Raw genomic sequence first — 16816 nt, 5'->3', positions numbered from 1 at the left:
ACCCGAACACTTAAAAGGTTTATTCAATAAACTTGCTATAGGTAGCGGTTTATTAACATTTCAGTTTTACAGTTGATTTGCTACTCTTTGTAAGGCCATTGAACATTTCCCATAATACAGATTCATGAATCATATTATTACTTGACAGGTTCAGCATGAAGTGTACCCTCCAAAAAATACTAACATTGTTTTATCGCCCTTAATATACATATTTTTTTTTATGACCAGCATTATATGCTGTGGCTCAATCTCCAGTTCTTCTGTGGAATCCTTTGGAAATCATATTCTTTAAATCCATCTTTTGTGTGTCCTACTTCAAAAAGGTGTTTCGTCATTGTTTGCCGCAAAAGAAGGTAGGACTACCACATATTGTCTTTCATCAACCTCTGAAATAAATAAAAGCAATGAATGTATAGTACTGGTGTGTGTTTGGTTCTATAAGTGTACAAACAAATATGTACTGTACCGCATATAAAGTATGTACACAGATATAAAACATGTTTTATCGTCTTTATTTTGTCTTATAAAACATAAGTTACTTTAACAAACAACAATCAACAGTAAATTAAGGGCCTAAAGCAGGCCAAACTATGGGTCTCCAGCTGTTGTGAAACTACAAGTCCCATCATGCCTTGCCATAGTTTTGTTATTAGGGAATGCTAAAACTATGGCAAGGCATGCTGGGATGTGTAGTTTCACAACAGCTGGAGGGCCACAGTTTGGACAAGCCTGGCCTAAAGGCTCCCATGTATTTATGTGGTGATTCTTTGTTTCCCCAACCATGGTAAAAACACAGATCCTCCCACTGGAGGCAATTTGATAATTGATGATTTGTCAGGGGATCAGGGAAATCAACCGTTAAAATATTCTATAGGAATTGGGAAATCACCTGATTTAATCAGTATTAGGGGATCTCTATTTTTAAGAATGTTATATTGGGTCAATGAGCCTGATTCAGGCCGGTTAGCAAGGCAGCCATTTTTGCAGATGGACAAAACCATGCTGCTCTGCAGGTGGGGCAGATGTAACATGTATCATCATTTTGTCTAGTGCAAAGAATGCACCTTGCAATGCATCCTTGCTAACAGGTATGAAACAGGCCCAATATCCCAATACACCTTCCTTCAGGGGAATCTGGACATTGGCCCTTATTCTGGTTGAAGCGGTAACGGCCGCTTGCGGCCGTTCCGCCGATGTTTTCGGTCTGCGCATGTGCAGAGGCTACTCTGCGCATGTGCAGCCGAAATCGCCGTACACGTATTTTGTCCGCCGCAAAGGGGGTGGATAGGGGCGTGAGGGGCTACGAAGCCTCATTTGCATATGCATACGCCCCGCGTTTCATGGGCGTTCCCATGCAAACGCGGGGCGTACGCATGCTAATGAGGCTATGACGCGTGGGTACAGGGCGGGCATCTGACATCGCCGGATGTCAGCTGCCCGCCCCCATACAAGATTTCACACGGACAAGTGTCCGTGTGGTCTTGTGTTGCGGGACCTGGTGGAGCGTGCGGCCCTGCATTCGATGTTCGGCGACCATCGAATGCAGGGGCTGCTCCCACCATGGAGGAGGCGTATCCCCGTCCACAATCATGCGGATCGCCACATGGCCGCGTACGGACGGCCGTGGCGATCCGTATGGAAGGCGGGGATTCGTCTGGTGCGGTCGGAGCCGCATATGCGGCTCCGGCCGCACCGATCAGAATAAGGGCCATTGTCCCAATATATATCACAGATGTATGGGAGCCATAACACCATTTATACATGTATAAAGGTAGCTCATTTTAATATGAATAATAATATCAAGGGAACAACACTACATATACACAGTTCAGCTATAACATAAAACCACCTGCCGAATATTGTGTTGGTTCCCCTTGAGCCGCCAATATAGCTCTGACCTCGTGGACTGGGGCATTTTGTACCAAGATGTTAGCAGCAGATATATTAAGTGACATAAATTGCGAGGTGGGACTTCAACAGCTTGGACTTGTTTTCCAGCACATCCCACAGATACTCGATCAGACTAGGGAATTTCTAGGTCAAGTTATCACATTCAACTCGTATTTTCCTCAGACCATTCCTGAACAATTTTTGCAGTGTGGCAGGGCACCTTGTTCTGCCATCAGGAAGTACTGCTGCAATAAACAGGTGTACATGGTCTAAAATAAAGTTTAGATAGGTGGTAGGTAACAAAGTAACATCCACATGAATTCCGGGACACGAGGTCTCCAAGCAGAACATTGCAGAGAACATCACACTGCCTCCATTGTCTTGCCTTCTTCACATAATGCACCCTGGTGATATCTATTCTCCATGTAAATGGTGTGAAAAAACATGGGTACTCTTTACCTAGAACGGCGCCCATCGCTGGCATCGCATGCCATTATGATGGCGACCGATGCAATGCCCGCGATTTCACATAGAAATGCATGTTAAAATGTAAATCGCGTCGGTCGCATCGCATGCGATGCGAACGACACGATTACCGCGATTTTACATAGGGAACAATGTTAAATGGCCCAATTGACCCGATTTTACATAGGGAACAATGTTAAATGGCCCACAGACCCCAAATAGCCACCCTCAAGTGTGAAATGGCCCCCCCAATTGTTAACGCCACCCCACGATCAACGTCAACCAGAAGCGTGGCGAGCGCAGCGAGCCCGCGAGGGGCGGCGGTACGCGTCCTCCGATCTTTTCATAACCCCACTATCCACGTCGGGGTGGAGTTGAGAATAGAAAGTGTGGCGAGCGCAGCGAGCCACCGAGCCCAAAGCATGGCGAGCGGACGCGGATACCTGTGGAGCCCGCGAGGGGATGCGGATACCTGTAAAGGTATCCGCGTCCGCTCGCCACACTTTCTATTCTCAACTCCACGCTGACGTGGATAGTGGGGGTATGAAAAGGTCGGAGGACGCGTACCGCCGCCCCTCGCGGGCTCGCTGCGCTCGCCACGCTTTGGGTTGACGTTGATCGTGGGGTGGCATTAACAATTGGGGGGGGCATTTAACATTGTTCCCTATGTAAAATTGGGTCAATTGGGCCATTTAACATTGTTCCCTATGTAAAATCGTGGTAATCGCGTTGGTCGCATCGCATACGATTTTTCGGCCGCATGCGATGCGACCGACGTGATTTTTTACCTTGCGATGCCCAAGATCCAAATCTTGGGCGCCGTTCTAGGTAAAGAGTACCAAAACATGACTCATCAGCCCAGTCAGCATCCATTGCTCCATGGTCCAGTCCTGATGCTCAGGTGGCCATTGTAAGCACTTTCAGCTGTGGACAGGGAACAGCATGGTCACTCTGACTGGTGTCCAGCTACAAAGCCCCACACGCAGTAAGCTGTAAAGCACTGTGTGTTTTGACTCTTTCCTGCCATAGCCAGCATTAAAAATGTTTGCAATTTTGCTACAGTAATTTCTCTACAGGATAGGACTGTATGGACTAGACTTTGCTCCCAACATTCGTCAATTAATCTTGGGCACCCATGACTTTGTCACTGGTTTTCTGGTTGTCTTTCTTTAGACCTGTACTAACCACTGCATATGGGAACACCCCAAAAGACCCACCATTTTGGAGGTGCTGTCACCCAGTCATCACAATCTGGCTCTTGCCAAAGTTACTCAGATAAACTTCCCCATTTTCTCTGTTTCCACCAAACAAACTTCAAGAATATAGCGTTCACTTGCTTCCTACTATATCCCAACCCTTGACAGGTGCCATTTTGTAACAAGATAATAAATGTTATCCACTTCAGCTGTCAGTGATTTTAATGTTATTACTGATATGTATATTTATTGGAGGTTTGGTAAATTGGTAGCATAACTGTTGATATGGGCCTAATTCAGACTTTATCACAGGGCAAATTTCTTCTCAATATGGAAAAAAAACATGTGCACTGCAGGTGGGGCAGATGTAATATGTGCAAAGAGAGTTAGATTTGTGTGAGGTGTGTTGAAACTGAAATCTAAATTGCAGTGTAAAAATAAAGCAGCCAGTATTTACCCTGCACATAAACAAAATAACTCCCCCAAATCTAACTCTCCATGAACATGTTACATCTGCCCCACCTGCAGTGCGAAATATTCTGAGAATACAAGGTGTGATAAATTGTCTTTTACTATAGAACACAAAACAAAATATACAATATACGCTTCTTTGGCCACACGCTGGGAGTGACCTGCGGCGATCTTCACAGAGCTTCAATATCAGGCCGGTGAGAGTGACGTCTTCCTTGTCCTCCGACATCTAGAGGACAGCGGGAGATGGGAGTTTGGTAGTTTGCTCCCGACGGAGGCTCCAAGCACAACAGAGCCCTGCCAGTTGTAGCGGACGAAGATATCCCCCCGTTAAAGTCATCATTCCTCTCTGACATCACCCCACCCAAATGCGGGTATGGTAAATATACATCGGAACATTTGTATACCATCTGAAATTAATTAAGCCATTTGAAAATATTTAAGCCGTCCAAAGACACAAGAACTGTCACGCTTAATGGGAGCTGAGCTTTATCTCATTTGGAGGCATGTAAACTGACCCTACTAATTAAAAGTTATTAATAAAAAGGGGACTGTGATAACTAACTAATCATTAAAGTTATACTATCGATTTAATTGAAGATTCATTTACACAATGCTGAATATCAATTGTTTTTAATTGTGTTTTTTTATATGTGTATGGTTATATGTACAGATAATTTTTTATATATTCAATTTGGTAGATCAACACAGTGCGCTCTCTTTATTGGTTTTTGGTCTTTTAATATGGGTTTAAGGTTCATGCGTATGGATGCACAAACCCCACCGTAACTTTAGGGCAAGTATATGATCACCATTGCTTGTATACCCATTTAGATGAACCGTTAGAACTTAGTTTAAACCTAATTTGCTCCTGTTACAGTAGCAACAGTTTTCATTGTATGGTGATCCATTATTTAGGCTCGGCCTACATGTTTATTTGTTTGATTGTGTTGGATGCAAAGATATAGCTTTCTTGCATTAGAAGGTTTCTAAGATACCAGGAACAGATTTGCAGGTAACTGGATTTGGGTTATTTTTCTGAGACCCTTTTACACCGAGCTGAATAGATCTGGCAATAACTTGGGTTATTGTGGCAGTGGAAAAGAGGTAAATGATGTATAAGAAGCAGGCTATTGGATGCCAAATGTGATAAATCATAGTTAATGACTCTATAGCATTTCCATAAAGGCCTATAATCCCATAAATTCTAATGAGATTGTTATGTAATATCATCTGGCAAGACTGTACAGCACTATTACCTGTTCCATGCTACATTCTATATATGTACTGTAGTATAAAACCACACACATTCATGTGACTTTATAAATTCCCAACTGAATTCCTTATCATAGCATGTTACCGTTTTTGCACCAATGTAATTACCTGCATATGTGTCCTCTGGTTCAAGCCTACATTTGATGGAACCGTTTGCCTGGAAGTTAACTTGCTCAGATGGTTCATTGTATACAGGAAAAGTCAGAGAATGGACAAGTCCTTGATTAGGATATTCATAGTTGGATATGAGATCCTTGAGGTTTTTAAAGAGCTTTTCTTTGACTCCTTCTGCGGTCTAAAATGAGCAGGTAATGTATAATTAGCTGTGTTACGAGTTGCTTTCTGTATCATCATGTGTTGCTTTCTGTTTTACAGTTTCAATTAATACTGAATATTTACAGCACCTAGTGAACACTATATTTTATTTACCCTGGTCTCTCAAAAACGATCAGACATGCATAAAGTTTGAGGTATGAAATTTTGAAGCAGACTGCAAGCAACTTGAAAGGATCCCTTTTTCCTATAGGAAGTAGCATTGGTCCAGGAACTGGGATGCGTTCAGGAACCTGGCGGACGGGATGCCGGCAGTCACAATACTAATGCTGGCATCCCAACTGCTGCCAGGAGACCAGCACCCAAATGCCAGCACCAATGAGAATCCCGACCTAAGTAAGAAGAAGCGTTAGGCTGGGGGAGGGGTTAGGTTTAGGCACTAGCGGGGGACTTGGAGACGATAAGTATACTTACCTGACCTCTGTTGGGATGACCTCCATTGGTAATGCCGGCCTCGGTATTTGGAGCCGACAGTGTCCAGGTCGACAGTCACTAGGTTGACCACTATTGGTCCACTTGGATAAGGTTGACATGCACTAAGCTGACATTGACAAAAGGTTGACACAAGAAAAAGGTTGACAGAGAAATGGTCGACATGGGAAAAGGTCAACACTAGTTTTTCATGATTTTTTTAAAAACTGACTTGTTTTTACCTCACGATCCACGTGGGCATATAGCGAGATTCTAAAAGTGTGCAATGCACAGCGAGGCACCATGTCGTCTAGAGCATGGCATGTGCAGTATGCCATATGAGGGGCACAGTACATGTATACTGTGTCAATGTCGACACCACTAAGTCAACATGAAGGTCGACATGACTGAAGGTCGACGTGACTGAATGTCGACATGGGGTTAGATCAAAAGGGTCATTAGGTTGACACAAGCATTAGGTCGACATGGGGAAGGTTGACAGTCAAAAGGTCGACATGAGGATTTTTCACTTTTTTTCCCCCTGAATGCCGATACAGTCGACATGGACACTAAAAAAGTGCACCGCATCCCCTTGCAAGGTACACATCCCCTTGCATGGTGCAGAGGGAATTTGGCGGTGAGGCATTCGGCTGGGCAGTGAGCAGTGCTTACCGAGCGGTGTTGAATCACCCACTAATGCGCATGCAAAAGAGATGAAGTTATAAATGAGGTCTTGTACGTTGTGTTTTAAACCTGTGAGCAAGAAATTGTTTTCATACTCAAGAAGTGATAATAATGTTCTTTTATATTTTTGAAAACACTAGACATATAGGGGGAAATTTACTAAAGGAAATTTGTAAAAAATAGGTGTATTTGTATCCAGAAATACACTTATTTTTGACATTTACAATCCCGAAAATACGGCAATTCGTATTGATAGCACATCAATACGACTACGAATTGCCGTATTTTCGGGATAGTAAATGTAAAAAATAAGTGTATTTCTGGATACAAATACACCTTTTTTTTTTACAAATTTCCTTTAGTAAATTCCCCCGTAAGCTTGATTTTCATTTGCTGAAATTGCTAAAAAGGAAAAAAACATATTTAAAGAATAAAGAAATGTAGTTGTCTTACCGTAATTCCGTAAAGCCCATTACTGTTTTTAAAAATCCTGTATGTGTAGATCAATCTTCCCAACCTGTCAGTGTAAAACTGATTAACTAGACTTGTACATTAGAATTATCTTGTAAGTGCTAATGTTTTTTTTTCTTATTTTACATATATCTTCACAAAACAAACCTGTTTCAGTGTTATGTATGTGTGACATATATGCGTGATAAGTATGTGCATGATGCAGTACTTTTTCTACTAGATTGCCTCGCATCTAGTTGAAATGGCATGCAATGCACTAAAACAGCATGTGTTTTGATCTAGATGTTATGTGATCTAGTACAAAAAGGGTACTTATATGTTAGTTGGGTGCCCAATTAGCATACGGACGGTAACGTAGGAAAATCGCATTGCATCGCATGCGATGCGATTTTTTTATGTAATTTTTTTTACACCACAATATCGCATCGCATAGCATTGCACCTCCCGCAAAATTGCATGGGGTGTGCGATGCCATTACATGAGGTACACAATAATATGATTGTATGTCCTAAAAATCCACGTCGGCGTGGAGTTGGTTTTATATAGTGTGGCGAGTGCAGTGAGCCACCGAGCCCGAAGCATGGCGAGCGTAGCGAGCCCCGCGGGTGGACGTGGATTACTTTACATGTATTCCTCGTGGGGCTCGCTGCGCTTGTCACGCTTTGGGCTCGCCACACTATATAAAATCAACTCCACGCCGACGTGGATAGTGGGGTAATGAAAAAGTTGGAGGACGCATTCCGCTGCCGCTCGCCACGCTTTGGGGTGGCGTGGATAGTAGGGGGGTGCGTTAAACCTATTTTTGGGACATACAATCATATTATTGTACACCTAATGTCATGGCATTGCACACCTACGCAGAATAGCCCACTAAGCAAATTGCGTAGTAGGCGCCCAACTAACATATAAGTACCACAAAAAGTACTGCAGCATGCACATACTTTCTTGACTTACGGTATGCGTGCATCGCAAGCCAAACTAAACATGGTGCAATGTAAACTGCATGCGATGCATTTTGAACGGAAAGTTCAATACGCATCCGACCATTGCGTTGTTTGTGAGCAATTTAAGTCAAAGTTGTCCATTAGCCAATATTTCTCTGTGTGTACACTTCTTTAAACTCAGCCCATTTATATTATATAATCTATAAAGCCATACCTCTTTACTATACACACATTTTCCTGACCATTTCTTTTACTTTCTGGCTGAGCAGCAAGATTATGTCCAGGTTAATATTAATTGTGGTAACATTGTCAGATACACAAGCTCATAGGCATTATTGCAGTGTTTGTGGACAGCAAAATATATATATTTCTTTAGGTCCTGATTGTACCATACTTAACTCCTCTATGAAGCAACATGTTAGATGACTCTAAAGGCCCATATACACTGGGCGATTTTGAGCTGTGTATGACCTGGCGATGAGCGGTGATGTGTGCTCCCGCATCATCGATGGGAAAGCAGCTCATCTGCTTGTTACCAGCACATGAGCCGCTTTGTAGATGGCTTTGCATAGCGCTGCGCTATGCAAAGCCGTCCGCCCCCCGCTGACAGTGCCGGGCAGGGGGAAAGCCGCTCAGTGTGTATGTACTGAGCGGCTTTCCCCCCAGCGATGACAGCAGTCATTGCTATCCATACACGCTGGGCATAATCGCCCAGTGCGTATGGACTATGGCCCTTAATACAACACAGTCTATTTCACAGCACAAATTGCGCATAGTACTCAAGATTGGTTCTGTCCCCCCCCCCCCCCCATCATACACACTTCATATAACAGCCCACATACCCGTAATGTTCACAATTCATAGTTTTACTTTCTAGAAAACATAGAAGCCGATGTATTAAGCCTTAAAAAGAGATAAACGTGAGGGTGATAAAGAGTTATAAACCTCCAGCCAACCTGCCCTTAACTGTCATTTTCAAACACAGTCCATACCATGACAGTTAGGAGCTGATTGGCTGGACATTTATCACTCTTTATCACCCTTGTGTTTATCTCTTTTTTAAGGCTTAATATATTGATCCATCGGGAACGGGTAAAATAGTCCCAAATCGATGTACTGTATGGCCTTACGGCATTCAAAACAAAGTTATACTTACAACATGCAAAGACACAATGCTCCAGAAACTGATTCGCTATCCCTCAGCAAATAGCTCCCATTCTTTCCTTTGCAGAACAGGAGATTTTCAGCAGTTCTCTTGCTAATGTTTCCATGATAACACCGAAGCTCCATTGAATATGAGGCAGGATTAGTTTGGAATGAGCACAGGAAAAGTAATATGTAAATGTTAGGTGCTTTGTTTGGTTACAAAAGAAGATGAAAAACAATGAGTATTCTTAATTGAATGCAGAAGCAAAAATGATCTGTAGTGTCTGAAGACATGAAAAGTATCTATCTGTTACAGGAAATGTGATCTAGCCATCAAGAGTTCAAAATGACCACAAAGTAGCAAGTGTAGAAAATAAAATCAACAGTGTCTACAAACAAATGACCATTACAGAAATAGCAGTGATGAAGTTTAGGCTAAAAAAAAAACCTAAAACATATCACACCCGCTTTTATTTAGGTCTTCTGTGTGTCATTCATCCCATTAAGATACATTTCGTGCACCACTCCCTGTCCAATCATCCCCTATCGTGTCTGTCATCTAGTTTTTCCATTGCCTGTATAAAGCCCTACTTAACATTTGTAAAAATAATAATGCATGGTCTGCACAAAAGTCTGGCACAATCTTCATTGTTAAGCCACATTCTATTTCCACCAGAATGGACAATGTTTGCCATGGTCTTCTTTTGGCTATTAGTGCGCAAAACAATCTTGCAAGAATGGATATTTCCACTTCCTCTGACTTTGCCATTATTTAAATTTTTAGAAAATTGGTTGAAGATAATGACTGTGCCCGGAACTCTGCAGCCCAAGATACACCTGAGATCCCTGAAATCTCTAATAATACAAAAACACAAAATGGTGATCTATATGGCGCTGAGTTCCCCTCTCCACATATATTTCTAGGTACGTTGTCCTAGGTGGTCTCCCCTCTGGTGGCACTCTTTCAGTCTGGTGGCTGGATTTTAACCCACTTAACTGACCTTGGGAGTGTGCCCTATGTGCACGTAAAGGTTTCTTTTTGGGATCCCTCTTACACAGGTATTTCTTCCTTTCACATGGAAACCATCAATATGACAAACGATATGGAGTAGACTCACCAAAGGTAGGTGCCCTATGTGCACAAAAAGGTTTCTTTTACTTTTGTCCCCTTCTGATGCTGGGCGTAAAGAATCTTCACTCCAAAAGGTCAATCCAAATGCGGTTTATTCAACAAGACAGTAATAAAAATCCATACAAATCTGTAAAATCTATAGGAAACACTGGGTGCTCACAGGTGGCCCGGGTTACCTCCCTATCCGGATGAGAGGGTCCCCCAACGGCTGAAGATGACTCACAGCGCCACACTTAGAGCTTCCCAAATGAAATCCTTCCTCCAAATCACCAACGCGTTTCAGGCTGTTTCTCAGCCCTTTGTCAAGGTATGGAGGCTACCTGTTCCTATCTGGTATTTATACCAGTAGTACTGGTGTCCATTAGCCAGCAACATCTAAACTCCGGAAAAGCATCCGGTAATACATGAATACAATTACATATATACATCCCCACATGATCCCCACAATTATACAATGGTCCAAAAGCACTGATATACATATATACATACATCGCAAATTCCAGGGTTGTTAATATAGGTAACTGCAAGAACAGATAGCGCTTGTGACATAATCCATTTTGGTTTTTGCAGCTTTGTCTGGACGCAGGTGTTTTCTGTTGATAAATGTCGTGGCCAGACTTCCGTCCGTCACTTCCGGGTCCCGGAACGCATCGCATCACGTTCCTGGCGGTGTCTGACGCTCTCTCCCGGCGTGACCGGAAGTGCGCCATGCGGGCTTCTAGATCCGGACACATATCACTTTGCGTTCCAGTTGTTGTGGAACGCAGCCACTTCCTGCTTCGTATATCCCGCTATTGCATTCCCCTGGTTTGATGGTCTCAAAAATATGGTTCCCCTTTTCCGATCCTATACTTAAAGTGCTTTGCTTAGTAGATGGTACATAAAATAGAAAGAAATATATAGATTTATAGATTAGAGTTATAATATCTATACCGCAATAAATATAATGCATTTCTTGACCATAAAGTTTTCTGACCATCAAAACTTTAAAACCCATCATAAAATCTATTTCAGTAGATATGTTTAATAAATAATTAAAATATGTAAATACAGGATCATGTTAAAAACATTTAAATTCAAAGCTTACATTCATACCATAAGGTTCTATGGTTTTAAGGGTATAAATAGTGCGCATTTCCAACTGAGATAGTCTTTTTGTCTCTATCATTGACCCTCCAGTGGTCTGCTACTAATTTAATACCACAGAAGTTGGTAATGTGTTGGGTATTACTCTCATGGAATTTTTTAAAATGTAGGGAAACATTATGAGACTCTGTACCTTTGGCAATGTTTCTACAGTGTTCCGATAACCTTACTTTCAACTGGCGTATTGTTTTCCCCACATATTGTTTGCCACAAGAGCATTCAAGTAGGTACACACAATATTTCGAGTTGCAAGTAATGAAATCTTCAATATCGTACGTTTGACCATTGTGTACGGATTTGTACTGATGTACTGCTTTTATGGTGCCCTTACATGCTCTGCACATGCTACAGCTTCCACAGCGGTAGAACCCCTTTGATTTAATTTGATTGTGTGGATTCGGGGTGTTAATGGCACTCCGTACCAACTTGTTTCTTAGGTTTTGAGCCTTCCGATAGATAAAGGTTGGTTTCTCTTTTACATGGGTATTCAAAACAGGATCATTTTTTAGTATACCCCAATGTTTCCTAATGACATGCTCCATTTGTTTTGACTGACTTGTATACTGCGTAATGAAACATACCCCTAAGTCCTTTTGTTGTTTAGGACTGGGGTCATTGCTTGGAGTTCCTCTTTGGGTGATGGCAAGAGCACCCTTTGTTCTTGCTTTACTCACTATATTTTTGTCATAACCCTTTTGTGTGAATTGTTTACTGAGCTTGTCAGCATGTAATTCATAAACTTCAAGATCAGTACAGTTGCGGCCAATCCTGTTAAATTGGCTATTTGGTATACTACTGAGCCAATTTTCATGGTGATTATTCTTGTAATCTATAAAAGAGTTACTGTCGGTCTGTTTTTCGTAGTTACGTGTCTTCAGTAATCCCTCCTCCACATAAATTAAAAGATCTAGGAAATTGACTTCTTTTGTACTGATATGAAAGGACAACTGTATGTTGCACTGATTGTCATTAAGATCTTCACAAAACTTGTCAAGGGAGGTGGTGTCTCCCCTCCACACAAGTAGTATATCATCTATGTACCTGCGATATGTGACCAGACTGGCGCCCACATGGGGTTGATTCCAGATGTTATGTTCTTCCCACCATGCCATGAATAAATTGGCGTAGCTGGGCGCCAGTCTGGTCCCCATCGCTGTACCTTTTAGCTGCAAGAAGAAATTTCCGTCAAACCAAAAATAATTATTTTTTAAAATAAGGGAAATGCCATCAAGGATAAAATCTCTTAAATCCTGTGTAGTACCCGCCCGTTTCAAAAAATAACCAACAGCCTGTAGACCTAATTCATGATCTATAATAGTATATAGTGAAGTTACATCAGAGGTCACTAGGGTACAGTCTGAATGCCAACTTATTTCTTTTAGCATTTGGATGGTGTCCACCGTGTCTTTTAGGTACGATTTGGTTTGTATTACAAAGGGCTGTAACAAGGAATCTATATAATGTGAAAGATTTGACAGTACAGAGTTAATTCCTGCGACAATTGGTCGCCCTGGCGGTTTAGTGGCTGATTTGTGTATCTTTGGAAGTATATACACCACTGGTATTGCTGGATTTTCTATGTGGATATATTCACTGGTGGTTTATTTATAATACCCTTTGATGTATAGAGTGCTAGAAAAACCTCCAATTTCTCCTGGATTTTAATTGTTGGGTTGCCCCTCAATTTTTTATACGTGGTGTTGTCAGCCAACTGTCTTAAAATTTCTTCATTGTAATCTTCAACCGCCAATATTACAACACTGCCCCCCTTATCGGCGGGCTTTATAATAATCTCCTTATTGTCCTGCAGAGATTTTATTGCTAGACGCTGTCCTTTAGTGAGGTTTACATTTTTTGTGGGTCTGAATTGTATTTTATCGAGATCTTCCCGAACCAAACGTTCGAAAGACTCGATAAAACATCCCTTTTTATGGGTAGGATAAAAGGTGGAGGATTTTTTAAATACAGAGATTTCTCTCGGGATTTCATTTACATCGCTAGTACCTTCTTCATTAAAATACCTTTTTAGGGTAAGTTTGCGGATACATTTTTGGAGTTCTAAATAAACTTCAAATTTGTCAATTTTATTCGAAGGGGCAAATTTTAGTCCTTTTTCAAGTACATTTTGTTCGTCCTCAGTAAGAGTATATCCACTGAGGTTAACTATTTTAGTCTTGTGTACTTCAACTTCTGGTGTGAGGGCTACCTCATCAATAGAGTTGATGTTAGGCATCTTTTGTTTAGGACTTTTATTTTTATACGGTTGCCTCTTTCTTTTCCCTCGCTTACCTCTAGGGTGTAGTTTTTTTGGTACCATAGTATTTTTGGTACCATAGTATTTATCTGTGGACGTTGTGGTTGGTCCGCCTGTCCAAAAAATGTTGGTGGGTGTGTTCATTTTCTACACCTCTTCTAATTCGATAGGGATTGGGAGTGGAGGGATTTCTACCAATAGCTTGTACCTCCTCTAGATTAACTTTGGGGGGGGGGGTGTTTCTCTTCTGGAGTTCTCATTACGATTACTGTTATCTCTCCAATTATCCCTAGAGTTCTCTCTCCATGCCCTGTAGTTGTTGTATTTTCTATGTTTATTTGAAATTATAGTGTTATTAGTTTGTCTTTCCTCCCTTCTTTGGGATGTCTCATTGGTGCCCCTATTTATTTGTGGTGGGGGTCTCTCATATGTCTTTTCCCATCTATCCTTTTGTGGATGGGATTTATATACTCTCTGATAGTTACTATTAGTGGTATTATAGTGAGTATTTTTTTTGGTTTTAGGAACCGTGTTTCTTTCTTTGTTACCAAATGTTCAGTCCCATCCTTATAATCCTTTGTGTCCCTCACGTATTTTTTCTTTTTCTTTTGCATAAGTTCTCTTTCATTCCTTTCTATCCTATTTGTAATGATTTCTTCTAATTTTTCGTATTCTTTAGTTTTAGCATACGGTTCCACCAATGATTTAAACGTAGATACCTCCTGTTCCACCTTTTTTAGATCATCTTTTTTCTGGGAAATGATAAGTTCCATCAATTTGATTGAACAATTGTCCAAAATTTTGAACCAACTGTTTTTAAAAACAGCTGATTCACTTTCAAATGATGGGACCTTATCAATTCTCAGACCTCGTGGTACGATCTTATCTGCCACATATTTTTCAAGGGATATCAGTTCCCACCAAATTTTTCCCTCCTGTATGAGGGCTTGGTACTTATGTAGTATCTGGGCTGCCGATTTCTAAATCGGGTCGGATCGGGAGATCGCATCGCATCGCATGCGACCATGCGATTCGATGCGATGCGATGCGATGACCCGATTTTTCCATAGGAATCAATGTTAAAATGGACTGAGTCCATTTTAACATGGAATTCAATGGGAAAAATGGGTCCTTTTCATACCCCTACTATCCAAGTGGGCATGGAGTTGGATATAAACCTGTGGCGAGCGTAGCGAGCCACCGAGCCCGAAGCGTGGCGAGCGAAGCGAGCCCCGCGAGGGGACGAATACCGTCCCCTCGCGGGGCTCGCTTCGCTCGCCACGCTTCGGGCTCGGTGGCTCGCTACGCTCGCCACAGGTTTATATCCTACTCCATGCCCACTTGGATAGTAGGGGTATGAAAAGGACCCATTTTTCCATAGGAATCATTTTAACATTGATTCCTATGGAAAAATCGGGTCATCGCATCCGATATCGGATGCGATATCGGATGCGATGCGATGCGATATCGCATCGCATCGCATCTGATTGTATGCCTTAACTTAAGGCATACAATCAAAAAATCGGCAGCCCAGATACTACATAAGTACCGAGGGCTTTTTCTAATTTGTACATCACACCTTCCACATTGTGGTTGGAAACTTCTATATCATCTACTTGGTTAAACACTTCATTGGCACAAACGTTTCTTCGCCCTCTATGAGCAAACATATTGTGAGGCAGCTAGTCTATCTTCTACAACAGGAAAACAGTACAGTGAGAAAATTGGTTGAAGATAATGACTGCGCCCGGAACTCTGCAGCCCAAGATACACCTGAGATCCCTGAAATCTCTAATAATACAAAAACACAAAATGGTGATCTATATGGCGCTGAGTTCCCCTCTCCACATATATTTCTAGGTACGTTGTCCTAGGTGGTCTACCCTCTGGTGGCACTCTTTCAGTCTGGTGGCTGGATTTTAACCCACTTAACTGACCTTGGGAGTGTGCACTATGTGCACGTAAAGGTTTCTTTTTGGGATCCCTCTTACACAGGTATTTCTTCCTTTCACATGGAAACCATCAATATGACAAACGATATGGAGTAGACTCACCAAAGGTAGGTGCCCTATGTGCACAAAAAGGTTTCTTTTACTTTTGTCCCCTTCTGATGCTGGGCGTAAAGAATCTTCACTCCAAAAGGTCAATCCAAATGCGGTTTATTCAACAAGACAGTAATAAAAATCCATAAAAATCTGTAAAATCTATAGGAAACACTGGGTGCTCACAGGTGGCCCGGGTTACCTCCCTATCCGGATGAGAGGGTCCCCCAACGGCTGAAGATGACTCACAGTGCCACACTTAGAGCTTCCCAAATTAAATCCTTCCTCCAAATCACCAACGCGTTTCAGGCTGTTTCTCAGCCCTTTGTCAAGGTATGGAGGCTACCTGTTCCTATCTGACATTTATACCAGTAGTACTGGTGTCCATTAGCCAGCAACATCTAAACTCCGGAAAAGCATCCGGTAATACATGAATACAATTACATATATACATTCCCACATGATCCCCACAATTATACAATGGTCCAAAAGCACTGATATACATATATACATACATCGCAAATTCCAGGGTTGTGAATATAGGTAACTGCAAGAACAGATAGCGCTTGTGACATAATCCATTTCGGTTTTTGCACCTTTGTCTGGACGCAGGTGTTTTCTGTTGATAAATGTCGTGGCCAGACTTCCGTCCGTCACTTCCGGGTCCCGGAACGCATCGCATCACGTTCCTGACGGTGTCTGACGCTCTCTCCCGGCGTGACCGGAAGTGCGTCATGCGGGCTTCTAGATCCGGACACATATCACTTTGCGTTCCAGTTGTTGTGGAACGCAGCCACTTCCTGCTTCGTATATCGCGCTATTGCATTCCCCTGGTTTGATGGTCTCAAAAATATGGTTCCCCTTTTCCGATCCTATACTTAAAGTGCTTTGCTTAGTAGATGGTACATAAAATGGAAAGAAATATATAGATTAGAGTTATAATATCTATACCGCAA

The 16816-nt window shown here is 42.0% G+C and overlaps 1 protein-coding gene across 1 annotated transcript; it reads right to left on the bottom strand.

The window, feature by feature from the left end:
* Positions 1 to 10049, bottom strand: LOC146059016 (SH2 domain-containing protein 1A-like). The gene is made up of 4 exons (XM_083171177.1): positions 9297 to 10049; positions 7179 to 7242; positions 5406 to 5592; positions 1 to 386 (listed from the first exon to the last, which is right to left on the bottom strand). Exons 1-4 carry the CDS (start codon positions 9428 to 9430, stop codon positions 316 to 318), a joined length of 456 nt encoding a protein of 151 aa, XP_083027303.1. The 5' UTR covers positions 9431 to 10049; the 3' UTR covers positions 1 to 315.
* Positions 10050 to 16816: the final 6767 nt, after the last annotated feature.

This window comes from Crinia signifera, chromosome 2 (assembly GCF_055691185.1).
Source record: "Crinia signifera chromosome 2, ASM5569118v1, whole genome shotgun sequence".
Classification (NCBI taxonomy): Eukaryota; Metazoa; Chordata; class Amphibia; order Anura; family Myobatrachidae; genus Crinia; species Crinia signifera.
The sequence above is the reverse complement of the archived record's forward strand: the minus strand, read 5'-3'. Positions and strand labels throughout refer to the sequence as shown.